A 27,046-nucleotide genomic window follows, 5' to 3' on the forward strand; every position below is an offset into this window, starting at 1 on the left:
TGGCTTATAGCAGGCAGCCTGTGAGTCTCAAAGTCCTGCCACATGGGTGCCTCCCCTATTAGAAGTGAGAGTTGCCATGCCAGTCCACCTGTAAGCCTGTCCCCTGCTACTACTTCCAGGACTTCCTCCTCTTCATGCCTATGCTGCTACATCTGGGTGAAGGAGGCTGGTGGCTCTAAGCTCAAGCATGAGCTCAGTCAGCCTCGGCCAGTCCGTCAGGAACCCTACTTCTTCCAGCAACTGAGATGCATTCCAGCTAATGTGGCCTTCTGAAAGGTCAGAGAAATCTCATAAACTGGAGCTGCTCCCTATGCCTAAAGGATGACAGCTGATAATGGCCCAACACTTCAGGAATGACTTGGAAGTCTGCTCCCTTTTGTAATCTGGGAACCTTGCCCCAAAGGATCAGACAGGAAACCCCAAACCATCTACTTTTAAGATGTTCTCATGTGGCCAAAGTAATTTTTCAAAAGAAAAAATCTGACCATGCCACTCTCTCATTTAAAATCTTTTATGGCTTCTCACTGCTGTCCAGTTAAAATCATGATCTTTCTAAGTCATCTACACTATAGCCACAGGGAATTTACTCAATTCCCTGAACCCCTAGGGCCTTTGCTCCACCAAGAATGAGCTTTCTTTTCAGACTTTTTCTCAAAAGACTCTTACCCATCCTTCCCATTTCAAGTGATTTGTTACCCATTGCTTCCTCCACAAAGAATTCTCTGACCTAGGATTGAGTTGGATGCCTTTGATACACTCCTAGAGAACCCCATCCCTTTCTTATATGGTACCTTCCATAATGGACTGAGTGCATGTATTCCTTCCCAACACAGACTTTTGTTATCTACCGTGGCATTTTCTTTCTTTTTCTTAAAGAAAAGATTTTATTCATGTATTTCATAAAAGACACAGAGAAAGAGAGGCAGAGACGTAAGCAGAGGGAGAAGCAGGATCCCCATGGTAAGCCCTATGTGGGATTCAACCCCTGGACTCCAGGATCACGTCCTTAGCTGAAGGCAGACGCTCAACCACTGAGCCACCCAGGCATCTCTACTGTGGTATTTTCTATGCCAAACTCACAATGTGCTGCGTGATGCTGTCAAAGTATGAGATTCACCCATTCATTAATTAATTAAATGTTCACTGAACCACCTACTATGTGCCAGGCATATTGTAGATGCTGGGGATACAGCAGTAGCCAAATATTTTAGTCCCTGACTCAATGGTGATAAGAACTAAGAAGAAAAATGAAGGAGGCAGGTGGGATGGGGATACAGAGTACGGGATGGAGTCTTGCAATTTTATAGAGGGTGGTCTAGGGAGGCCTCTCCATCACAGTGTTCTTTAACAGGAACTTGAAGAATGTGACAGTGTGAGCCATGTGGCTATCTGGGGAAAGAGCATTCCAGAACCCAAACTCTGAAACAGAGTATACAACATACTCTAGGAGAGGCCAAGACCAATGTTGCTGGATGAGAAAAGCAGCGAAAGAGGTTAGAGCTTGGGGGGAATGGGTGGTATAGGGAGCCATACCAAGTGTAGATTACAGAGGGAGGAGCAAGATGGCGGAAGAGCAGGGTCTCCAAATCACCTGTCTCCACCAAACTACCTAGAAAACCTTCAAATTATCCTGAAAATCTATGAATTCGGCCTGAGATTTAAAGAGAGACCAGCTGGAATGCGACAGTGAGAAGAGTTCGCGCATCTATCAAGGTAGGAAGACGGGGAAAAAGAAGTAAAGGAACAAAGGCCTCCAAGGGGGAGGGGCCCGAGAGGAGCCGGGCTGAGGCCGGGGCGAGTGTCCCCAGGACAGGAGAGCCCCGTCCCGGAGACGCAGGAGCTGCACCGACCTTCCCGGGGGAAAGGGGCTCGCGGGGAGTTGGAGCAGGACCCCAGGAGGGCGGGGATGCCCTCGGGCTCCCCGGGACAGTAACAGCAACTGCGCGCCCAGGAGAGTGCGCCGAGCTCCCTAAGGGCTGCAGCGCGCACGGCGGGACCCGGCGGGACCCGGAGCAGCTGAAGGGGCTCGGGCGGCGGCTCCGCGGAGGGGGCTGCGCGGCCCCGGGAGCAGCTCGGAGGGGCTCGGGCAGAGGAAGAGGCTCCGTGCAGAGGGGCCTGCGCGGTTCCAGGAGCAGCTCGGAGGGGCTCGGGCGGCGGCTCCGCGGAGGGGGCTGCGGGGCGGGAGCGCGAATCCACCAGCGCAGGCTCCGGAGCACAGGGCGCCGGGACACAGCCCAGGATCCCGCCTCCCCCGGGACAGGCAGAGGCCGGGAGGGCCCAGGACAGCAAGGACGCTCCTGCCCCAGCTGAGCACATCAGCGGCCCCGCCCCGGAGCCTCCAGGCCCTGCAGACGGAGAGCTCCGGAGTTCCTGCGGGGGCTGAATCCAGGTTTCCAGAGCTGCCCCGCCACTGGGGCTGTTCCTCCTGCGGCCTCACGGGGTAAACAACCCCCACCGAGCCCTGCACCAGGCAGGGGCACAGCAGCTCCCCCAACTGCTAACACCTGAAAATCAGCACAACAGGCCCCTCCCCCAGAACACCAGCTAGACGGACAACTTCCAGGAGAAGCCAAGGGACTTAAAGTACACAGAATCAGAAGATACTCCCCGGTGGTTCTTTTTTTGTTTGTTTGTTTTTGTTTTGTTTTGCTTTTTGATTTGTTTCCTTCCCCCACCCCCCTTTTTTTTCTCCTTTCTTTTTCTTTCTTTTTCTTTTTTTTTTTTTTTTTTTTTCTATTTTCGTTTTTTTGTTTTTTTTTTTTTCTTTTTCTTCCCAAGTGTAGATTACAGAATACTCTAAGGATTTGGGATTTTATTCCATGATGAGAGATCTTGAGGCAAGAGTGACAGGAGATCAGGTAGGAGGCTGCTTCAGCAATCTGGATGAGAAGTAACCGTCTGTGGATTAGGCTGGTAAAAGAGGAGGTGGTAAAAACTGTCTAACTTTGTATCCAGTTTTTAGGAACCAAAATGATGTACTGGTAAATTATACATGAGGTAACAAGGATGACCCCAAGACTCTTAGTCCAAGCAATTAGAAGGGTAGTTGCTTACTAATTTCTGAGTCTCATTTTCCTCATCTTTGAAGCAGGGATAAAAAGACTACTCACTTAGCAGATTATATGGGCTAGAACACAGCAGGCACCCAGTAAGTGGTAACTATGGTATCACTATTAACTTATCTTGGGATCACCAGGAACTTAAATAAACTGGTGCATGTGAAAATGAGAGGAAAAACCATACAGAGCCCAGGTGGATCATTTATCCAGATGGCTCCTGGCCACAGTGGGACTTCAGCTTCCCCCAAGCAGCTTGCAACTTCATTTTAAAGCAGAGAAAAGGGATCCCTGGGTGGCGCAGCGGTTTGGCGCCTGCCTTTGGCCCGGGGCGTGATCCTGGAGACCCAGGATCGAATCCCACGTCGGGCTCCCGGTGCATGGAGCCTGCTTCTCCCTCTGCCTGTGTCTCTGCCTCCCTCTCTCTCTCTCTCTGTGACTATCATGAATAAATAAATAAAATCTTTAAAAAAAAAAAAAATAAAGCAGAGAAAAGGCTACTTTGAGTTACTGGAAAGCATGTCTGGAGGGTCAGGTGGTTATCACAAGTATGGACAATTCTTACAAAGTGCCCTATAAACACCTTCTCCAATGGATGGGGTCATCTGAGTTTACTAATAGTATCTCATACTGAGATGGAGAAGCCCCTCACTACACAGGACAGATTTATATGGCTGGCTTTACAAAATTCATCAATAAAGGCCCATACTCCTCACATTCCACACCTACAGCTTTGCCAGTCCAAAGGTGCAGCCAAGAAAGGTGCCACGTCAAGACTGTCCCCATGATTCTCAGAAAATCCCTCAGGGAGACATCCTAGGCTATCTGCCACAAGAAGTTGGCCAAATGGTTCTGGTAACTTCTGCAAATAGCGCTACTTGAAAATTAAGCTAACTCCTGATTATCCACCCTCATTTTAGAAAGTCATGAATAACCTGCCAGAAGGGGTCATTGAAACTACATATATCTGGCTTTGGAATGCATCTTCTGGAACATAAACCACTTATACCTGTGTGGGACATTTTAACTAATGAACGGTGCTACCTCATACTCACATTAATTTGATCCTCAAAACAACCTCAACATAGGGATTACTCCCATTCATAACTAAGAAAAAAGAGGTTAGCAAGCAAAGTCACCATGTGAGAGCAGAAGAGGTACTCTGCCAATGTTCTGATTCAAATCCTATCACCACCTATCGCTCTGCTCCCTCACCCTGCTCTTTCCTATGCTTTTATTAGGCAGGTTTTAAAACTTACTTCCTTTCATGAACCCCCAGCAAGGTAAGGCCATCCTCTCTCCTGACCACTCCCCACCAGGTAACTCTGGACCAGCCAGGGGTGTTTGTGAACCCAGAGTGAGGCACCTGTGAGCCCTCTGGAAGCCCCAACACCCTAATTACCCCCTTTGTAAGCTTGTCTTGGATTTTGCAAACAGGGGCACTCCCATCTGCCAAGCTCTCCATTTTAAAGAGGTTTCTGTGGTTTCAGGCCTGCTCCTCCTCCTCTCTCCGCCCGCCTCCCTTTGGGAGGGAATGAGTGCTGAGTAACAGCTCTAAAATGCTTACTCTAGCCTAGGTCCCACTGCAGACAGGGGGGTGGGTCGGCCAAGAGACTCCACCTCTCAGGAGGTTCAGGGTTTCAGACTGCAGAGACCATCCTATACCTCCCTAGTCCCCCAGCCTGTACATCAGCCCTAATAGGCATACTTCTCTCTCCCAAGCAGGCACTTACTTCCCAGGGAAGTATAAAAAACTCCCCACCCAAAGTTGAGGGGGTTGCCAGCCTCCCCCATCTCCCCCTTAGGGGGTCCTAATTGTGTGCTTTCCTTAGAAGAGGAGAAACTAATTTGAACTGCAAGAAAACAGCTTTAAATTCTCATTTATGGAGGCTAACCTAGCAGTTCTTAGCCAAGGGTACACAATATAAACAGTAATGGAGCTCATCGCTCCTGACAAGTAATTCCTTACAATAATTTAAAGGGATCAATTTCCTCAGTTGTCACCAAAATGTCTTCTTGAAACTGGTTCAAATCAGGATTCACACAAGATCCACACAATGCACTTTGACTGATGTCTCAACTCTCTTAAAAACTCATTTACTGATAATTTGTCCCACAGAATCTCTCACATTCAGAAACTAAAGGACTGCTACCTCATGGTCTATCAACTTGTTCCTCTATACCAACAGATCTAGGGCTCTATTAGGTTTGGGTCAATTCTTTGGGGGGCTGGAGTGGGGGGGCAGTTTTCACAGGCAACGCTGTGTACTTTCTATCTAGGCGCCTCAAGGTGCATAATGTCTACTTGCTCCATAGTGTCTGATAGCACCTCAAGTGATCTGCCTAGGTTCCTAAAGCCAGAAGTCTCTCTAGGCTATCACAAAACTTGGATTCAAAACTGAGTTCTTAACGGCTGTGGCCAATAGGAAAAAGAAAAAAACATATAAAAAACTCTGTTTTGGTTTCTTTCTTTTGTGTGGGGGAGTGGGGCGGGGCTATTGAAAAACTTTTTTTTTCGATACCAAAAATACTCTGAACACATTTAGAGTTAATCTGATTCCCTCATTTTCAGATGAAGAAACAGAGGCAGAGGAAGCATGGGGACCACAACGCTGGTCACCAACAGAATCAAAAGTGGAATGAACATGCTTAATAATGGTGGTCATTTATTGTAAAAATTTTTAAATAGCAATCATTGGATAGGTAGCACTTATTAGAGTGGTCTGTGCCTGGCACTCTGCTAAGGGCTTCATAAACATTACCTTCTTTAATTCTCACAACCCTTGCAACAGTAACTCATTATTCTCCTTTAGGGATGAGAAAATGGTGGCTCAGAGAGGCTGAGTAATTCACCCAAGATCGCACAGCAAGTTAGAAGCAAAGCTCAATATATACAAATATTAAATCATTAGTTGCCAATCTGAAACTAATAATCAATTATACCTCAAAAAAAAAAAAAAAAAAAAGGCAGCAGTAGCAGCAAAAGAAACAAAGCTGGGACTCAAAATTGCAGACTGTAGGATTCTATAGCAGAGCTCCTGCTTCCCACTTCTCATGGTGGGGAAGAAGAGGCCAGGGTCTGAAGTAGCTCTGATGCTATACTGAAAACTGATACCCCAGATCCACACAGATGACCCACCCTCGTGCAACTAGGAGGAACCTGGGAAAGGGCCTAACCCTAGTTAGAAAAGTAGAGAAAGAGAGTAGAGGTTTGTTGTTTGGGGCCAGCTGGGTGGAGTGGAGGATCCCTGGGGTTGCCCTGGGTTAGCTGGGATTATAACTTCTATTTTGTGCCATCAGTCAGCTGCACTTCAAAGGAACACACACAAAACATAAATACTCAAGTCTGAGACCCTGCCGGACTTCTCCTTAAAGTCAAGAAGACTATATATACCAAGCTTACTTTTCTTATTACGTGAAGTTAGAGGTCCCATGCAGCCAACCCACTGACTCCCCTGCTGGGGTGGGCAGCTTGTGGTGATGACATTCTCAGGTCTCAACCCACTGCACGTGCACTGGCCACACAAACTTTTAGCTCAGCCACGGCCGTTCCCCACAGCCCTTGAGAGTACACGTGCACTCTACCAAAAGTAGTTTTTATGAAACGCAAATAAACAAATTAAAAAATATTTTTAAAACAGTCATCACACCACATTCCGAAGCAAAAATAGCCAATTCCTTGGGTCAGCAACCTTTAAGATTATCCACAATATGTCCTTCCTGTCTGGGGTAAGGAGAACTCCATTTTGAGGAGATGGATCCCATATATTTCATGGAATACTGACAATCCCAGAAAAGGAAAAGTACTGCATATCCTCCACCACCAACCCCATCTTACAGGTGGAGAAGATGGCAACCCAGGAAAAGTCCTGGAAAGCCCTACAGTCTCCCAGACATGGTATAACAGCTACTACATGTCAAGCATTGGGATATCACCACAGTGAATGCTGACAACAACCCTATGAAGCAGATAAATCTTAATTTACTCTCTATTAGACAAATGGTTAAGTTACTTGCCCAAGGAGGCACAGCCAGCAAGTGGGAGAGCTGGCATTTGAGCGAATGCTGTTTTAACCCCAGAACCTTTGCAGTGTATCGTTTCTCACCCTGCTTCTCTCATACTCAGTAGTTGTGGCTAGAATAAGGGAAAAAAAATTAAAGGTCTTCAAAATATTCTAGGAGAACGTAAGTCCTGACTTAAGAATGGGGGGGGGGGGGAGATACTGGAAAACATCTTTTATTACTAGTTACTGCATGTGTCCCTTAAAGCACTAAAACACTAGCATCCGAGCCAAAAGGAGGGCTAAAAATAGGCATTTGCAGCAAGCTCTGGAAAGCTTTTAGCTTGCTTATGAGGCACTCATTTCTGTGGACTCCCAAAAACATATGCATCACAGAACACAAAAATTCCCAAGACCACACTGCCACTCCATTGGTGTCACATTTAAACTTGTCTAAGTTGCAAATAAAATCAGGACTTGAAAAACTGCCTTAGCAGTCGATGTAGACTCTCCAAAGAAAGGGCCACCAACTAACCTTACCAGACAGAGAGTTCAATCACAAAATTCTCCCTCAAAAAGCATCCAGGCCCTAATAACAGGCTTAAGCAAAGCAGCTACCGGATTAATTGAGAGTTAAGTCTGTCAAAGACTAGTCCAAAGGTTCAAAAACCAACGAGCAGACTAGACGCTTTCTTGCCTTAAGACTCCTGAAAAACAAAAACAGAGCAAAACTACTAGGCTCAGAATTTTGCTTTGGGCACTTAAAGCAAGTTGGCTTCTCCACTCCAGGGAAAGGCGAGATGCCAGCCAAGCTGTCTTCTTCCCACGATCAATAACCCCAGTGACGCACCCTATCAAGGGTGCACTGCACTTGCACAAAATGCCAGCTCAGGCACCCAATACCACCTGATGTCACGGCTGATTTAAAACCCACAAGGCAGGTTCACCATTAGCTAAGCAGCAGCAGCAGCCAGGGTGAGTAGCCCCATTTAAACTTCTGAGGAGTGCTCTCTCCTGGGGATGATTATACCCCTTTGAGTTTAAAGACGGGGGAAGGACCAAAGAGTGTTTTAAAGTTGATTTCCCTCCCTCTGTGGGTGGATCAGGAGGGATACGCAAGAAAATGGAGGTTTCGGCACTGCCCTTTGCATAAGAGGGTTCTGGAAGGCAAAGGGGGGAAGGGGAGAGGGCAGAAGGAAGAGAGAACACGGTCTGAGGTATCATTAGTAAACGTCAATGTCCCCTCCTCCAAATGAAGCAACCTTCAAAGAAATAAAAATTGCAACATGCTATTTTCAGAATTGGCTGTTCTGGTTTCCCTAGGACTACGAGAAGATTCTAATCCCCACCTCGAATGCGAAGGCCTTAATCAGCTCCCTCTTCAACCTCCACCAGTCCCCCTCGGCCAGCGGCTGCAGAAGGGGAGGAGTTCAGCCCCGCAGGCCCCCCGCTGTAGCCACAGGCCGGTTTCGCTCCGGATCCACTTCCAAAGGGAAGCCGAGCGCGCCCCCCGCCCAAGCCGGCCACCGAGGCCCGGCCGGCCTCCGGGTTCCGCACCGCCTTCCCCCGCCCGCCCCCGCGCTGACACGGCTCCGCGGCGATCTCCGAGGGCCCGGGGCCGCAGGGCCGAAGCCGCGAGCCGCAGAGGCAGGGCGCGGGCAGCGCGGCGGCGGTCACATGCCGCTGCCCGCGCGGGGAGGCACCACGCTGTCCCGGCTGCGGAGGAATGCCGGGAAGGGGGGCCGCGCACACGCACCCCCGCGCACACGCACCCCCGCGGCCCCCGCGCACACGCACCCCCGCGGCCCCCGCGCACACGCACCCCCGCGCCGCCGCCGCCCGCACCCGCCTTCCACCCCGAACGCACAGGCCCAGCGGCCGCGAGCAGCCCGCGGGCCGGCGGCGCGGCGCATGGCGCCCAACTGTCACCCGCCCGCCCGGCGCGGCCACTCCCTCCCCCGCCGCCGCACGCCCCTCGGCGCGCCGCGTGCCCCCGGCCTCGCCGCCCGCCCCCGGCCTCGCCGCCCATTTTCCGCCTCCCCCCGAGCGGGTCCCCCGCACGCCCGCCGCCCGGCCCCCGCTCGAGGCGGAAGGTCCCCGGGGCCGGGAAGGGAAACCACCGAACCCAGTGACACGTTGGGTTTCCTCTCCTCGTCCCCGTCCCCGTCCCCGACCCCTCGACCCGCCGCCCAAGGCGATCCTACCGCCTACCACCAGCCACCACACAACAAAACTTGCTAACTTTCCGAGCCCGAATCCGTGCGGCCGGTGCGAACGCCTCGCCGGAGCTCCGCCGCCCCTGACATATGCTCCTCAAACATTCACAACATGGGGCCGATCGCGGCGCTCCCGGGACGCGAGCGCGGGGCGGGGCGGGGCGGGCGGGCGGGCGGGAAGGGGGGCTTCCCGGGGAGGGTCCGGCCGGGCACCGTCCCCGACACCCACTCGCCGGGCCGGGGGGCCCGCACTGCCGCCCGCGCCCGCCGTCCCCCGGCCGGGTAGGCCCGCGCCGCGCCGTTGCCCGCCGGCCGCCGAGGCCCGGGCGCTGGCCGCGGGCTCCCGGAGGCCGGGCCCCGGCGGGGCGGCTTCCCGAGCGAGCCGGGGGACGGGGCGCGGCGGCCCAGTTTAAACGGGAGGCAATGAAAAAGGAAGGAGAGAAAAAGGCCCGAGTCACGACGGCCGGCGGCGGACCCCCGGGCCCTCAAGGCCGCTGGGGGAGGGGACGCCCTCCTCCCCGGAAGAGGTCCCGGCCCGGGCGGCGAGCAGGCGGACCCACCTGGAGGGGACTGTCCGTTCACCGCGGCCAGCGCCGGCGGCAGCGCGTTCTTAGTCCACGGGTTCACCTTGGGCGGAGGCGCCTCCACGAAGTCCCGGCGCCCGGCGGCCGCCGCTCCGCCGGCGCCCGGCTCGCCGCCGCCCTCCTCCCCGTCGCTGACCGCCAGGCCCTCGGCGCCGGGCGGCGGCGGCGGCGGCGGCCGCGGGCTCTCGCGCTCCGGCGGCCCGGTGCCCTCCTTGTGCGGCTTGGCGCAGAGCGGCCGCGGTCTCCGGGCGCCGCCGTCCGGCTCCCCCCCTCCGACGTCGTTCGCCCCGGGCTCGCCCTTGCCCTCGGCAGGCGGCGGCGGCGGCGGCTTCTTCCTCACCAGACCCCCGTGCTCTTCGGCCTGCAAGAGCGGGGCGCCCCCCGGCAGCAGCGGCTCCACCTGAGTGGCCATCTGCGCGCCCGCCCCCCCGGAGAAGCCGCCTCCCCCGCCGCGAACTTGGCTCTCAGGGCACCCGCGACGCCTTCCTCCGGGCCGCCGGGCCCCAGTCCCTGCGGAGAAGGGCCGGGGCTCCCGCTAGGCGCGGCTCCCCTCGCGGTCGGAGGCAGCCGCCGTAGGTCCGAGGCCCGCTGGCGGGCGGGGGGGGGAGGAAGGCCCCCCACTCTGCGGTCCAGGCCTCCTCGGCGCGCGGCCCCCCCCGCCCGTTCCTCGCTAGGCGCCCCCACCCCGAGCCCGGCAGGCTTCTCGTCCCGTCCCTCCCTCCCCCCCGCCGCCGGGGCGGCCCGGGCTTCCCGGCTCGGGGGCTGCAGCAATATGGACGGACGGGGGAGAGGCGCGGCGAGCCGAGGCGACCACGCGATCCGCGGCAGGCGGCGGGCGGGCGCGCGCCTCGCGACGCGGCGGGCGAGGGGAGGGGACGGCGCGGCGGGGGCGCGCCCGCCGAGGCCGGCCCTGGGCGGCGGGCGGCGGGCGGCGGGCGGCGGGCGGGCGGCGGGCGGGCGGAGGCGGCGGGAGCGCGCGCGCACGGCCCCGCGGCCCCGCCCCCGCCCCCCGCCCCGCCCCGCCCCTCGCCTCCGAGGCCTCGGAGCGCCTCCCGGGCTGGGGGGTGAGGGGTGCTCCGGCCGGACGGGGGCGAGCACGTGCCTGATGCAATTCGGGAGGGAGGGCGACGGGGGGGCGGGCGCAGAGCGGGGTGGGGGAAGGGGGGAGGTGTCTTAAAGGGCCCGCGCGTCGGAGCGCCCGCAGGTGGAGCACATGGGAACGGGCCACGCGGCCGAGCGGGCCTGCTCGCGCTCTCCAGGCTGGCTGCGCCCGACTCGGGAGTCGGAGCCATTAACGTCACCCCTGACTTACAGGGCGAAGGAGAGGGGTCCCTATCCACCTCGAGGACGCGCCGACGCTGCCGGCTCCCTGGCGCTCCGCGGGCCTGGCCCCTCCGGGGCCCCGCCTGGGTGACCTTGGGCGAGCCGCCCTCACCTCCGCGGGCCGCGCCGGGCTCCTCCCCGCGGGCCCTGGCCTGGACACTGCCCGCAGTCGGGTTCGACGCCCGGCCCGAAGGCAAGCCCTTAACCCTTGGGGACAAGGGTGCCTACAAAGTGGGGACGGAATTACCAACAGCCCCCCACCCCCCACCCGGCCAAGCCCCTGAAACCCAGTATTTATAAGGCAGGAAACGTCTTTTCTTTCAAGTGAATTTCGCTTTTCCTAAAGAATTGCTTTGGGCGGAGTTAAACCAGGGCTGGATTGGGACTCAGAGATCTGAGATTTTTATCCTGGCCCTGCCCCTTACAAACTATGCACCAGGTATCTCTCTCCTCCGTGGGCCTCAGTTTCTCTATCGTAAAATGAACCAGTGGTGTAGGACAGTGATTTCAAACTTCAGTGCACATTCAATAAATATTTACTAACCTCATAGGGTGGGGGCCTGCAGGGTTCTAGGAAACGGGGTTTGGCAATCAATCAGGCTAGCAAGTTCTCTGTCCTCACGGAATTTACACTCTAAGGTGGAGAAAGACCATAAACGAGGTGATAAGTGCTTGTGTAGTATCTATGAAGACAGTAACTACTACAGTGGTAGGTTAGACTCTAGCAGCTCCTTTAGTATGGATGATGAAGGAAAACTTTGAATACAGATTCCAAATGTTTTAGAATTAAGTATGCCTGGTACAGGACCTAGAAAGTGTCTAAGAACCCCCGGCCCCGCCCCCCCTTGGGTGCTTACCCATCAGATGGCCCTACAATTCACTGGGAGAATTCCTGGCCTCTTTGGCTGTGATCCTGCTTGCTCAAGACATAACAGCCTGGGATGTCGGCCATCTCCAAAGGCAAGGATCAGAACACAGGACCTGCTGGATACCGGAGGAGGCTTATGGTAAGCCTCTTGAAACCGCCCGGGAAACGAAGATGGTTGTAGGGTGGTTGTAACCATGACTACTGAGAACAGGCACTGTTGGGGACAGCCAGGCAATCTGATGTCTAGTCCCAGCTCTTCGATAACTTGCAACTCAGCCTCTACACCTTGGTGAGCATCCCTCTCTTCCCCTGGATACCATTTCCTGGTGGTGAAATGGGGGTAAATTATGCCTGACTTGCTTCTACCCTCTCAACTTTTGTGAGGAGTCAAGTGAGACATTGTTTGTCAAAATGCTGTGTAAATTGTAGAGACTGAGGCCAGTGCTTCAAAAGAGGTCCCGAGAAAGGTAATGATTACGGGAATCTCCATGAATTTTAGCAAGATTCTTCATAACCGCATTGTATGTGCTCTTAATCAGAAGGTACATTATTGCACCTTGCCACTCAAATGCACTATTTTTTATCCTACTTACTGATAAGTATTTCCTATAAGTTATTCACACTAGATCCTCTCTGAACTCTCCTAATAGGAGACGTCATGGTCATTGTTGGTCATTCTTTTCCATATTCCTGTAATTGGAGGTAGAAGCTAGAGGTACCCCCCTGCAACTTGTGAGGGGACCAGGAACTCCATGTGGACGAGTTACCTATACACACTGCCCAGCAGTCAAGCACCTCTAAGCCTGCTGTTTGGAGGTTGGAGGGGCCGTGGGATCTGCATACCCTGTTCCTGCTCTGTCCCAGAAAGAGGCTCCTAAACACCAGTGTGCCATTTTACAGATGGGCAAACGGGCCAGAGACAGTAAAGTAAAAGACTACAACTTAAACTGAGGCTCTCATCACTGGAAAAAGGAATCTTAACAATTACTCAATTTCCTTGTTTTGCAGATGAGAACAGTGAGGTTCAGAGAAGTGAAGTTACTTAACCAAGGTCACACAGCTAGTTCAGGGCAGAACCAGGTCTCACACCTGAATTTCTTGATCCTAAATCCAGTAGCTTTTTCTACATTAAATGATGCAATTGGGATTTGAGTTCAGGTCTTTAAAATTCCTGACCCACTGTGGCATTATATACTCAGTTCTAAATATTAATAATGACCAAAAACAATTAAGAGTAGCTACTTTTATTGAGTAGCTACTGTGTGCTAGGTTTTATGAGAAATACTTGATGTTCATTATCTCATTGAATTCTCACAATAGCCCAATGAGATAGATATTAATTCTTGCCACAAATATCTTTTGAGTCCTGACTGTGCCTGGCATGGTGAGGCCTTGTGATTGTTCTCTTTACTCATAAAAGAAGGTCACTGAAGTTCAGAAAAGAAAGTAAGGTGGTTTGGGTGCCTGGGTGGCACAGTAAGTTAAGCGTCCCACTCCTGATTTCCGCTCAGGTCGTGATCTCAGGGTCATGAGATGTGAGCCCTGAGTCAGGCTCTCCGCTCAGCGCAGTCTGCTTGAGATTGTCTCTTCTTCTCCCTCTCGTGCTCTCTCTCTCTCTCTCTCTCTCAAATAAATCAATAAATCTTTAAAAAAGAAGGTAAGGTGGGTGCCTGGGGTCACAGGCAGCAGCTAAATATCAAAGTGACTTGTTTCAGGGCAGTTTAACTTCCCAGGCCTTGCTCTTACCACAGCACACTATAAGGCCTGCCTCTCTTCTTTCCATTGCCAAATCCTCAAGTTCTTACAGAGAGACAATCAAATACATGGGTCTGGGAAAAATGCTAAAATTGTTGAATCTTGTCTCCCCAAAATGTAAACTTCTGGGGTGGGGGGGTGGGGAAGAGGGGCAAGTAATTAAGCAATATGTGCCCTCAGGCTAAAAAAGAGGTAAAACAAGATTTGCTTTGGGCAGAAAGTGACAAGGATCAAACTAACTTGCCTATTGCCCAGGGCTTTGACACACACATGTTTAGAGACACAGAGATGGCTGGATGGCTCAGCAGTTGAGTGTCTGCCTTCAGCTCAGGACATGATCCCGGGGTCCCAGGATGGAGTCCCACATCAGGTTCCCCCGAATGGAGCCTGCTTCTCCCTCTGCCTGTGTCTCTGCCTCTCTTTCTCTCTGTGTCTCTCATGAATAAATAAATAAAATCTTTTAAAAAACCCAAAAAAAAACAAAAAACCCAGAGACACAGAGTGAGAAAATCAAACTTAAAAAATAAAAATTATAAAGTGGGTCCAAATACCTATTTGTATTTAATTATGTGTTTGCTTGCTCTTGGTGCTCACAACTTCCTGAAGAGAGACAGAGGAAGCTGCCCCAGGGACCGGGGACTGAGAGACCAAGGGACCAAGGGACCAGAGAGCCCAGAGACCAGCCCATCTTTGGCTTTGCCGAATGACTTTGGACAGCCTCTCTACCTTCCTGGGCTTCCATTTCTCCATCCACAAAACGGTAAGCATAATACCTGCCTATCTGGCTTATGGATGTACAAGGTACAGTTTTTACCAAATTTCATTCTTTTGTGGGGAGCATATGTAAAAGGTGGTGTGGAGGTTCCTCGAGTTATCTGTGCTAGGAAGAAAAAGTTTAACACGTATAGGTGTACAGTGTTACTCCTCTTTCAGTTTGATTTTCCAAAGGAACTTGTGTTTCTGGAAGAACTTGAGCTGTGTACCTTATCTGCTGATATCCTGGGCTCCTGGGCAGGAGGCAGACACGGAGGAGTGGGTGGGGTTAGCAGGGGTGGGGCTTTGGCCAATACCTACTGTGCCAACCCCGGGGAGTGTTATTCCAAACTCTGAAAACTCTTGGGTCTTTTAGCACATGCCAAGAAATTTATTCAGTTCCTGGGAGGAGGCTCAGCCTAGACCTCTTCTTGTGAAGTCAGTGCAGACATCAATAGTTAAGTGGGGTGGGGGGTGGAGGAGTACTGATTGTTCCCATAAAACCTGGTTAACCCCCAGAGCAACACTTTTGTGTAAGTACGATTATCCCCATTTTACAGATGAGGAAGTAGGCTCAGAGGCAGCCAAGCATCCCCCAGGGGCTTAGGAAACGGAAAGAATGGGTTTGTAATGAAGGTGGTCCGATGGAGAATTTAACTTCTAATACATCTGCCACCTTGGGTTAGAGCCAAGCCTCCTCATCCCAGCCTCTTCCTCTTCCGTGCTACCATCTTTCCCCCAGCCCCACTCCCCATCCTGGCATGCCTGCACTTCTCAAATGGTCTCATGATGAGCTTGCCCACTAATTGTTCTCCCCGCTGCAATGCAGCCTACCACACTGCCTAAGCCAGTTCTCTGACTCTTTCCTGGACTTTGATGAGCCCTGCCTCTGCTTAAAATCTCCCTACTCACACCCCTCTCCTCTCCTGCCACCTCTACCACACCCTGTATTTTCCAGCAGCAGTGGACCACTCACTATTTCTTTCCTTCGGCAAATATTTATTAAGCACCCACGATGTGCCAGGTACTGCCCAGGCCCTGGACTTAGACAAATGAGCAAGATACACGTTTCCTATCTTCAGGAAGCTCCCTGAAGGCTTAACCCTGTGGGCCCCATTCTTTCCTGCCTCAATTCATGTAATTCCTCTCACTCTGACATTCCTGTTCAGAGCGAGGTCCTGGGTGCGAAATCCCAGCTTGACCATCTGGTGACTTTGTGAGCAAATATTTAACTTCTAAGCCTCAGTTTCCCCATCTGTAAATTGGAGATGATAATGAACTACTTATCCCCTAGAGCTTCAGTGATCTTTAAAGGAGATAATGTGTGTAATTGAATAGCACAATGCCTGCACATAGTATGTGGTAAGTAAGTATCACCTTTTGTTACTTTTATTATTTGCCAGTAATATCATTTCCACTGGTCCAGAATTCTACTTGTCCTTCAAGGTTCAGCACAAAATGCCAAGTTCCTCACGAAATCTTTTTTAATTTCCACAGCTGGAAGAGATTTCTCCCCACTCTTAACTCCTAATGGCAGTATTCTTAAAGCATGTGGTATTTTTTATGTTATTTCTTCCTTCAGTTATGGTTACTTATGAGTAGACCTTTTCTTCCATCTAGCTTATGACATTTCTTGGAGTAGGGATAGCATTCCATTCTTCTTACTGTCCCTTATTGGATCCATCACTGGTGTCTCCCGCAAAGAAGGCCCTTAGTGTATTTTCTTGACAAAAAAATGAATGAATGAATGACTACAGGATCAGTCCTGATCACGTCAATGTTTTGGTAACCAGAGTGATGCTGTCAAGGGCCAAGTGCTAAATTTTATATATACTTAACATATAATATCTTTAATAAATATATTAATTATATATAACTATATAAATTATATATGTACTTTTAAATAAGATATAATATGAAAATTAAATGTGCTAACTTTAAGAAACTTTAAGAAACATATAAGGCTACACCCCAGAGGTAATCATCAGCAACATGTTGGTGTATTTTCTTCTAGTCTTTTTTCTATGTACGTTTTACCTAATTGAGATTGTATTGCAAATTCAGCAGGTTTATTTTTTGCTTTCCCACCTTGGCAGTGTATTATGAGCACTTTCTCCACATCACTGTAAATTCCCTTCACATAGTTAGTTGTATCATCTATTGAGCCCCTATGGTTTGCCACACTGCATTTCCCAAAGGGCTTTCGTGGGGAAGGACAGAGATGACTGTCCCCAGTTGGCAGCTAAAGAGCCGAGACTCACAGAAGTTCAGTCAGTTGCTCCAGGATGCCAGGGCAGCAGAATCAAAATGAGAACCCAGGTCATGCCCCTTCCATTCCAGACCCCTCCAGCACCTCAGAGGAGACATGGCACAAATGGAAAATACAAACCCCCTGCCCCACCTGTGAGACAAACTCAGACAACCACATTCAATTATTCCAGGGTCTGGAAACATCCAAGTTCTTATGGAGACAGGTGGAAATTAGTAGCTAAAACAAAGTCAGAAGGCAATTTTCCTGGCAACATGACCATAATCAGTCACAAGTACTGAGCTCTCAGAACAGAAGGGCCCTGCTCTTGGAAACAATAAAGGGCAAGACATGTTCTCTGTCCCAGGGGGGAAAAAAAAAAAAAAACTCCCTACACTAGCACAGTATTCTTGTCACAGACCACTTGCCTGTCCTTTACTTATAGCACAGGGGAAAAAAGTAAAGGGTTTGAGGTCAAAAGAGTTAAGTTCAGATTCAGGTTTGCCTACTTCCTAGCTGTGTGTTGTTGGGTAAGTTACTTCACTTCTCTGAGCTTTATTGTCTCCGTCTATAAAATGGGGAAAGGAAAATACTTGTCTGAGAAAATTCATTATGCCTTTGAGAACAGTAAATGAACCAACATTTATGAAAGGGTAGGGTCTTATAGCTTTGCCACCTGCCAGCTCTGTAACCTTGGGCAAGTTCCTTCATCTCTCTCTGCGTCAGTTTCCTCATCTGTAAAACGGAGATGATAACAGCACTTACCTTTAGGGTTATTGTGAGGATTAAGTGAGTAAATACATGCAAAGTGCTTAGAACAGTACCTGACAAATAGTACATACTGAATAAGTATTTGCTATTATTATCATTGGCATAGCATCAAGACAAACACTCTTCGAATCCCACACAAAAAAATGTAGAGCAAGTGTTACCCTAATCTTTAGATGAGGAAACCAACTCTCAGAAAGATGAAGTGTTCCTCTGGAGTCCTGATGCTAGTTGATGGCAGCCCCAGGACTTCTATAGATTCCAAATGCAATGTCTTCCCTCTCCAGATCACATTCTAGCTGTTGCAAGGGGTCAGCCTTCTGGCCAGTTTCAGCCCACAGGCATGTTTTGTTTGGCCCACACAGTATTTTCTTTTTAATTGAGTTTAGCTGTGATTAGATGGGCCCAGCACACACTAGTGAGTGTCAGATCATACCCTTCCTCTGGTGTTTGTTACTCCCAGCCAAGCAGCCAACTACCCTCATTGAGATCCTTGCACAGGTTGATACAATCCCAGTCACTAAACACATGGTATAGACAAATTCTGGAGATTAAAGATGAGGCAAGGAGGAGCACAGGCCAGAGGGACAGGGAAGAGGTAGTCAGGGAAGCCTTCCTGCAGGTGGCCATATGTATGTTAAAACTTAAAATTAGGGGCATCTGAGTAACTCAGTCAGTTAAGCATCTGCCTTCAGGTCATGATCCCAGAGTCCTGGAATGAAGTCCCTCATTGGGCTCCCTGCTCAGTAGGGAGCCTACTTCTCCCTCTCCCTGCTCCTGTTTTTTTTTTCTCTCTCTCTCAAATAGATAAAATTAAAAAGAAAAAAACAAACAACAACTTAAAATTAGGGAGTGGGCTTTGTCCACCATGAAAGGGAAGGTATGGGGCAGGGCAGGTTGCTTTAGCATTTGGTGATCTTCAGGGATATTTGGTTTTCCGGCCAATGCTTCCTTCCCCAGGCCTTTCTCTTGGCCGAGAAAAGAAGTAAGCTGCCCCTTATCTCAGATGAGGCTGTGTGACTAAGGAGGTCCATAGTCAACAGATATCAGCAGTGTTTGTTGATTAATTGATCTGTGCCATCATCCCTGAGTACTCAGCATCATGCAAGGCTCCTGGAGAGAGGTATGATCACATGAGCCCAAGTATTAACTAGGGCTCCTGCCTTCAGTGATAATAGCAAGCATAATAGTGATAATGGCAGGGTCTGTAGACAGGGTTTTTTTTGTTTGTTTGTTTAGGGTGGCACTTCCCAAGGTAAAGTCTCCAGAATGTGAATAGATAGACCACCAGGATGGAATCTGTTGAACCACTGGGTTTAACCAATGTTAAATAAATGTTTTACTGTGGGATAAATTAAATTTATATTTATATAAATAAAATAAATATATAAATATATAAATAAAATAAATTAAATTTACTGTGGGCTTTTACCATTCATGGTGAATCTCTCAGAAAGAGAGCATTTCCCAAACTCATGTAATATAGAGCAAATCTGAGCCAGGTATTTGAGGAATCCCTTTGAGAAACATTGATTCCTTTTCTGCTGGGGTGGTATTGGACAAAGGCATGTAGAAAGAGGCCTGCCTCCCTGGCTGGCTCTCCTGCTACGTTCTATAGAACCTAGAAAAAGTCTCTTTTCTTCTCTGGAATTTAGTTTTCCCATTAAAAAAAAAAAAAAGTCTGAATGTTCTGGAAGTTTCTTCCCATCCTCGCAGTCTTGATAGCAGTTTCTAACATTTCATACCTCTATGACAAAGAGGATGAGTGCTGGTCACAGGAATGAGGTGGGAAAAGTCTGTGGCAAGCTGATGAAGCTGCCTGACTGCGTGTCCCAGCAACAGTCACTGGATCAGAGAGGTTCACCAATTCCCAGAGGATCCCACAGCACTTGAGTTTCTAGATCTGTGACACATGGTAGGAAGAGGGAACCTCAAATAACGTAAGTGACCTAATTACTTAATGTGGATAAAGTGCATAGAGATCACTAGATAAAGACGGAGAATAGCCAAGCTCATTTTGTGTGACTTGTACCACCTGGTGTGTTTTGTGCCAGCCTCCCAGAGTGATGAGGCTCCCAGAGGGCACCTCAACCAAGAAAAGCAGGAACTATTATGGCATGCCTGCCATTCTCCTGCAAAAGACCCTTCAGTGACTCCATATTCCAACAGGAATAAATTCCAGACCTGTCACCTCAGCCCATAAGACCCCATGTGCTCCAGACTCCATCCACCTCTGACCCCCCAGCCCCTGCTCCTCTACCCTGTCCTTGCACTGTGCCAGCTTCTCAAAATGGAGCTCTCGGCAGCCTGGGGCCTCTAGGGCATAATTCCCATTGCCTAGAACACATGGTCCCCAACACACAAACACAAACACCATATACTTCTCATCCTCCAAGCCTCAGCTTAAAACAGTCCCCTTTCTCAGAGACACCTCCCTTGATCAACTTGGCTGAAATACTCCATGTTCTTCATAGCACAGATCGCAATCTCTGATTTTATGTGTTTATCTTCTTTTGCCAATTTTCTCCAATAATATATAAACTCCATGAGACTGGAGCTTGTGGCTATTTTGTTCATCCTTAATACCCAGTCCCAAGTACAGTGCTTCACACAGTAGGCGCTTAATATTTGGTTGAATGAATGCTGTGTGGCCTTTGGCAAGTCGCTTCCCCTCTCTGGGCTTTCATTTCTCCACGTGTGAAAAGCAGTGTTTGAATGAGGTGCTGTTGAGAGCCTCTGTAGCTCTGACTGTGGTTCTGTGACTAATATCTGGGCCCTGGGCCTGGGAGTGAGCCTGGTATGTTGCATTGCCACAGCACTGCACACAGCATGCCGATTTAATCAGGCGGCCAGCACCCTGTAATTTTGTGTTCTACTATCCCTCCTCCCCAGTCCCAGGACTGGGAACCATGCTGTCAGATTTCCAGGATGATCCATGCACAGCCACCTGGGAGAGGATGTTCAGTCTAGAAGCTCAAGGGCCAAGAAGACTTGTCACTCCTTGCCCTGATAGGAAAGGTTGGCCTCCTTGGGAGTTTTCAAACAAATCCTATAATCTCTGGTTAGAAGGGACCTTCGGGATGCTTGGCCTGGCCCTCTGCCTTAAATGTAACTGCCCTCTAAACCTTGCTCAATAGTGATCATGATCACTTGGATTCCACTTGAAGTGCTGGGAACAGGGGCCTCTCTGAATCTCAGGGCTGCTCATCTCACCCATGAACAGCTTTAGGAAGTTCTTTCTGCAGCATGGTGCAACACTAGGCAGTACAGCATAGGGGCACAAAGTCTGGGCTCTGAGTGGCCTGGGAAGAATCCCAGCTCTGGAACCTACTTGCTATATGAGCTTGAGCGAGCCATGAACCTTCTCTGTGCTTCCATTCATCTTCTGCAAAATAGGGAGAACCCTCATTGGGCTGTTGGGAAAATTGTAAGCATTAATACCTAGTGGGAAGGCAACAAATGCCTGTTTCTGTTAACTGCTACCTTTGAATGTTCTTCTTGTTATTATCATTTTCAGATCTTCCTGGACTCTGTTCTCAGGGTTGGTTGGTTTGTTTGCAAAAGAGACAGTGGGGCTAGGCCCCAAAAGCACAGGGCTAGGAATCCAGAGCAGGTGGGCTCACTGGTGACTGTGAGAATATTCACTTCATTGTTCCAGACCTCAGGACCACACCTGAAAAAAGGAGACAGAATAATCCCTGTCCTGCTTCCTGTTGTAGAACAGATGCATAGATCACAGGAGAAATAAACAAGAAGGCTTCGAAAAGTGCAAAAATGCTCTACGGATGTGAGGGATTCGTCTTATTTTGTTGGAGAGCCCTTTCCTCTTTTAGCAAGGCACATTAGCTTCCAAACAGCAAAATAGCTAAACTCAACCTATTTGGCAAACAGTGTGTTTTTGATACTTGCTGTGAATTTGAAGCTAATCCCTTCAGAATCTTCTTTCATTAATGTACCAGAGCAAACAAATTTGAGAAGGATTTATTTATAAGCATTTGGTACATTCCTACAGGATGTAGATAGAGCTCAGTTTGGCTGATTTCTGACATCTTTGTTTATTGTTGTAATTATTATTTCTTTAGTTTCTCTTCAGGAATCTGATTGAAAGGATCCAGGTGAGGTACCTTCACTTTGCAAATGTAGGCAGGACATAGCAACTCTGCATAATTTCAGGAAGTCTGGTATGACCTCTGTTCAACCCCTGTCATGTCATGTGGGCCTGTAGTGAGAGGAGGCCCCTAGAACTGGTCTTACCATAAAGATCAAAAACAAAGATTCAGAGAGGGGATGGCACTTGCCCCAAGTCACACAGCTAGTTAATGGGGAGGCTTGACCAACCAGGTCTCTTGACTCCAAACCCCATATTCTTTCCAATAGTTCTATGGAATCCTGCAATTTCTCTAAATTAGCTGATTATGTATCAAAATATTGTAATTTGTGGGGGTTCACATTTGTCAAAACTCCATTGACCTGGGGGTCCCTACCTGGCATGGTAGGTGAAGCATGTGATTTTTGATCCCGGGGGTAGGGATTCCCTAGAAATAAAATCCTAAAAAAAAACCCAAACCCTCACTGAACCATACACTTAAAACCTCAACAATATTTTGTGTTAAATTTAACTCGATCTTAAAAAAAAATGATAAAATGGTGTGGCAGAGTTCTATTTCATGAGAGAGCCAGTGTCTGAGGCCAGCATTAAGGCAAAATAACGTATCATCTAAAGAGCTCAAGAAAAGCCCTTAGGAAGGCAGCGGGCTGGAGCCAGCAGGGTCTCTCAGCTGGTGTTTCTGCAAAAGCATTGTAACAGCCTGCTGCTTCTTCAGAAGGTCCAGATTAGATGCTGGCTGCCTTGTAGGGGGCAGGTTGCGAGAGAAAGAATGTATCTCTATAAAAGAAGGATATGTGGTGTGGTGGGAGGCACACGTGGGAACCACACTGCTAAGGGAATGTAGTTTTGGGTACCGCACCTCACACTCACACACGCACACACACCCCTCCCTGAGCAGGTGCTGGAGCAAGTCAACAGAGGGCCTGAAGCTGGGGACAAGGATCTGAGGGTTGGTTCCTGAGGGGGTACGGGGAGGGAAAGAAGTTGGAGCAGAGTTGGAGAGCTGCAACTATGGAGAACCCCTCATTCCAGAAGTGACAGCAGCAGAGGGGAACCAAGGAAGGAAAAGGATACAAACAGCTGGGGGACATCAGAGAGAGAGACATTTGGAGGTAGCCTGGCTTTTGAGGAGAAAGCAAGTACCCAGGGTGGACCTGCTGCAGTGGTCACAAAACTAGTCACTATCCTTTCATAAGTGAACACTCTAAAATTTGGAGTGATGGAAGAGGAGGAGGTTAATCCACAAAGCAGAATATGTTTAACGAGATTAGATCTGATATGCTTCTGATACATAAAGTTTATTAGTTGCTTATCTATTAAAAAAAAGGAAGATTCTGTGCTTCTCAGGGTCAAAAGTGTTTATTCTTTTGAGGAATTCAAACAGTTTCCCTAGAACTGTATTAAAACAATACATTTGTTCACCTCACACTCCTTTGGATGGCTACTATCAGAGAAGGAAGGAAGGATGGATGGAAGGCATGAGGGAAGGAGGGAGAGAGGAAGGAAGAATGGGTGGATGGAAGGCATGAGGGAAAGAGGGAGGGAGGAAGGAAGAATGGGTGGATAACAAGTGTTGGTGAGGATGTGGAGAAACTGGAACCCTTGTGCACTGCTGGTGGGAATGTAAAATGGTGCAACTGCTATGGAAAACAGTATGTAGCCTTCTCAAACAATTAAAAATGGAACTACTAAATGATCCAACGATTCTCACTTCTGGGTATTTATCCAAAGGAATTGAAAGCAAGGCCTCAAAGAGATATTTGTACACTGATGTCCATAGCAGCCATATTCAAAATAGCCATGAGATGGAAACAACTCATGTCCCCAGCAATGGATGAATGGACAGATGTGGTGTTTACATACAAATTAATATTATTCAGCCTTAAAAAAGGAGGAAGTTCTGCCACATGGATGAACCTTGAGGACACTATGTTAAGTGAAGTAAGCCAGTCACAAAATAACAGATGCTATATGATTCCACTTATATGAGGTATTTAAAGTAGTCAGGTTTAGGGCTGCCTAGCTGGTTCAGTTGGTGGAGCATGAGACTCTTGATCCCGGGGTCGTGAGTTTGACTCCATGTTGGGCACAGAGCTTACACTAAAAAAAATAACAATAAAGTAGTCAAATTCATAGAAACAGAAAATGGAATAGTGGTTACCAGGGGCTGGGGAAACAGGGAGAGAAAGTTGTTTCATGGGGATAGTGTTTCAGATTTGCAAGATGGAAAAGCACTGAGATCTGTTTTACAACAATGTGAATATTCATATCACTACTGAACTTTACACTTTAAAATGGTAAATTTTATGTTAGATGTGTTTTTATTACAACAAATAAACAAATAAGAAACCAATGCATTTGCCTGTAGATTTTCCTTTACTCACCGAAAAACAGCTGGTTATAAAAACAGCCTGTTCAGTATGATCCTGTTTTTGTAAAATGTCCTTTACTATTCTAATATATATACATTATTGTCATTAGAATATACACCAAAAGATTAACAATGGCTATTTCTGGTACCTATTTTGTTCTTTTTACCATCTATATTTTCTAACTTTTTTTAAGGAAGCATTTCATTACTTATTAAAACAACAACAACAAAGGGGCCCTTATGTGGCTTAATGTTGAGCATCTGCCTTCAGCTCAGGTCACGGTCCCGGGGTCCTGGGATCAAGTCTCGCCTCAGGCTCCTCTCAGGAGCCTGCTTCTCCCTCTGCCTATGTCTCTGCCTCTCCCTGTGTGTCTCTCATGAATACATAAATAAAATCTTTTTAAAAATCAATAAAAAATTTCATCCCATTCCAGCCCCTGTCTTTATGTCCACAAACTTTACAAAAGCGAAACTCACATCCCTGAGTCTTTACCGTATATATAATTAGAATCACTGCTAATAATTTTAAGATAAAAATAGCATAGTAATATTTTCTATGTAGGGCAAACTTAACCTGTGCTCAACATTTGTGCTTTTCATGAATTATCTCATATAATAACCCTTCAAAGTATGTACCACTATTAAACCCATTCTGCAGATGAGGAAACAGAGGTTAAATAGCTGGTAAAAATGCCTTTATAAATTTCAGGGCTGTGTTGAAACCCTCAGCAGTCTGATTCAAAAGCTATTCAGATAGCCTGGCTATTCTGCTAGACACACATGATGTACTCATCTGTCATGCTGTGCATGGGTCCCTTCAGCAACCATGAACATACAATTTATGTGTTACTTACATGGTCCAGTCAGCACCCCTACCACTCTCCCGATGGTCCTACCATATTTGTTTCACAGATGAGGTGAAGGTCAACTTCCCTCCATAAATTCCAAGCCACATTACATTCCAGATGGGTCCACACAGAGCAAATGAATGAGCCAATCCTGGGGATTCTGAGTGGTTTGGGACTGTGGGACTCTATCCAGGACATTCACCTCATTCATGTAGATACTAACTCAACTGCCCACTACAACCAAGCAGGAAACACACCCACCTCTCAGGACCAACTCCAACTTGAAGGGAGGGCAGAAAGGAAAGGCTGTCAAAGATGGTAATTGTATAATATGATTTATTACAAAAGAATAGTTAGGATTATATAGTTAACACTTGGTGTTCAAACATTTTCATCTCTAAGGATCTCTGAGAGTCTTAGAGATTGTTTAAATATATATCACATGAATTGTTGGAGACAAAGTCTATAGTTTTATTTTTTATTCATTTTATTCCTTTTAGAAGAGAGAGTGGGGTGGGGGGAGGTCAGGAAGGAGCAAAGGGAGAGGGAGAGAGAGAATCTCAAGTAGACTCCACACCCAGCTTGGAGTTCAACATGGGGCTCGACCCCAAGACCCTGAGATCATGATTTGAGCCAAATCAAGAGTAGGATGCTTAACTGACTGAGCTACCCAGGCACCCAAAATTCTATAGTTTTAGAAGATAATTAAAATTCCTTTGCCTTTGGAATTAAGAGAATTGCCTATGGGATAAATATGATGCACAAATCATATTTGCACACACACACACACACACACACACACATAGATCTAAATCCAGAAACTCAAAAATAAAATAATAAAATAAAATAAAATAAAATAAATCCAGAAACTCTGAACACAGGGCTGGAAAGGATCTTGACGAGCAGTTTGTTCAAAAAGACAAATAATACCAACTTCAAATCCCCTGCTCGTGGTTGAAATGATCAATCATAGCACTCTTTCTCACTAAACCTGGACTAAACCTCAGAATCTTTCTCAACGTAGCACTCTAAGCAGCGACTACTGCCTAATCAGAGTCAAACCCTATTCGTCATCTAGGATATTAGTCTATTCCCATCCCTGCCATGTGATCGACAGGGGACTGGAGTTCAGAGAGGTAGATTAGCTTGCTCAAAGAGACACAGCTGGTGATGCAAAGCTCAAGTTTCCAAATTTTTGCTTTTTTCTTAATCTCCACACTTGCCCTTTTGCTGTGTTCAGAATACACTGGATAGATCATGTTTTGCACCAGATTCCTCTTTCCTTTAGAATGCTCCTACCAGTGATCTGCTGAGCAGCAGGAGGCCTATTGCTTAAAATCTTTGTGTGTCAGGTGTTTTCAAGTTGAAAATGGAGATAGTCATCTGGATTCATATTCCTGCTTCTCTTACTGGTAAGCTGGGGTGCTGTATTGAGAAATGTGGGCTGTTGCTGAAATTTCTATGACTGCAGGGAAAGGATCAGATATTTCGAAAGCACCTTCTCTAGGTAAGGTACTGTGCCCCTGCTGCAGGCTGGTTTTGCTCCAGAGTGTAAAAATGAAGTAAGACATTGGGTGGCTACAGTGATCTGGTCATGGTAAGGCTGCTTGGAAGGAGGGGGTATTTGAGCAAGACTTTAGAGATTAAATGGACTAAATGTTTCTTTGACATATATGATTGTTACATAGTTATTTGGAAAGATAGAATATCAAGTGGTAAAATCATTCCTATTTCCTTTACCCATAAACTCTGTCAACATTTCATTTTTCTCATTTAGTATCTTTTTTTCTCTATGCAGAGATATTTGTTTTTTTTTCCCTTTTCTCATAGTTGTTCATCTATGTGTGCCATTTTATATTTTTATTTTTAAAAATTGTTGTGGTTATTTTAATGGAGCATGGAGGTCAATGCGGGACTTGAACCCATGACCCTAAGATTAAGACCTGAGCTGAGATCAAGAGTCAAATACTTAACTGACTGAGACACCCTGAACCCCTTGATTTTTAAGTTTTAATATACTACCAGAGTGCCTCCATAACCCATTTGTAAGAACAGCCAACAGATTGGTGTACGTACCTATGTTCATCCAAAGGCATGTGCATGCAGCACTTTTCAAAACAGCACCAAACTGGAAACAACCTGAATAT

The 27,046-nt window shown here is 48.2% G+C and overlaps 1 protein-coding gene across 4 annotated transcripts in view; it reads right to left on the reverse strand.

Annotated features, from left to right (window-relative positions):
- The window catches only part of LARP1 (La ribonucleoprotein 1, translational regulator), an 86,405-nt gene that overhangs the window by 46,668 nt on the left and 12,691 nt on the right, over window positions 1-27,046 (reverse strand). For 2 of the 4 annotated variants that reach the window (XM_049109207.1, XM_025434184.3), the window contains exon 1: window positions 9,834-10,528. The exons of 1 other annotated variant lie outside the window; for it this stretch is intronic. In XM_049109207.1, coding sequence (XP_048965164.1) covers window positions 9,834-10,269 — 436 coding nt within the window. In that variant the 5' untranslated portion in view covers window positions 10,270-10,528. Of the gene's footprint in view, window positions 1-9,299; window positions 9,417-9,833; window positions 10,529-27,046 lie in introns of those variants that run through there. One more of the 4 variants, XM_049109208.1, reaches the window with a different exon arrangement.

This window comes from Canis lupus, chromosome 4 (assembly GCF_003254725.2).
Source record: "Canis lupus dingo isolate Sandy chromosome 4, ASM325472v2, whole genome shotgun sequence".
Lineage (NCBI taxonomy): Eukaryota > Metazoa > Chordata > Mammalia > Carnivora > Canidae > Canis > Canis lupus.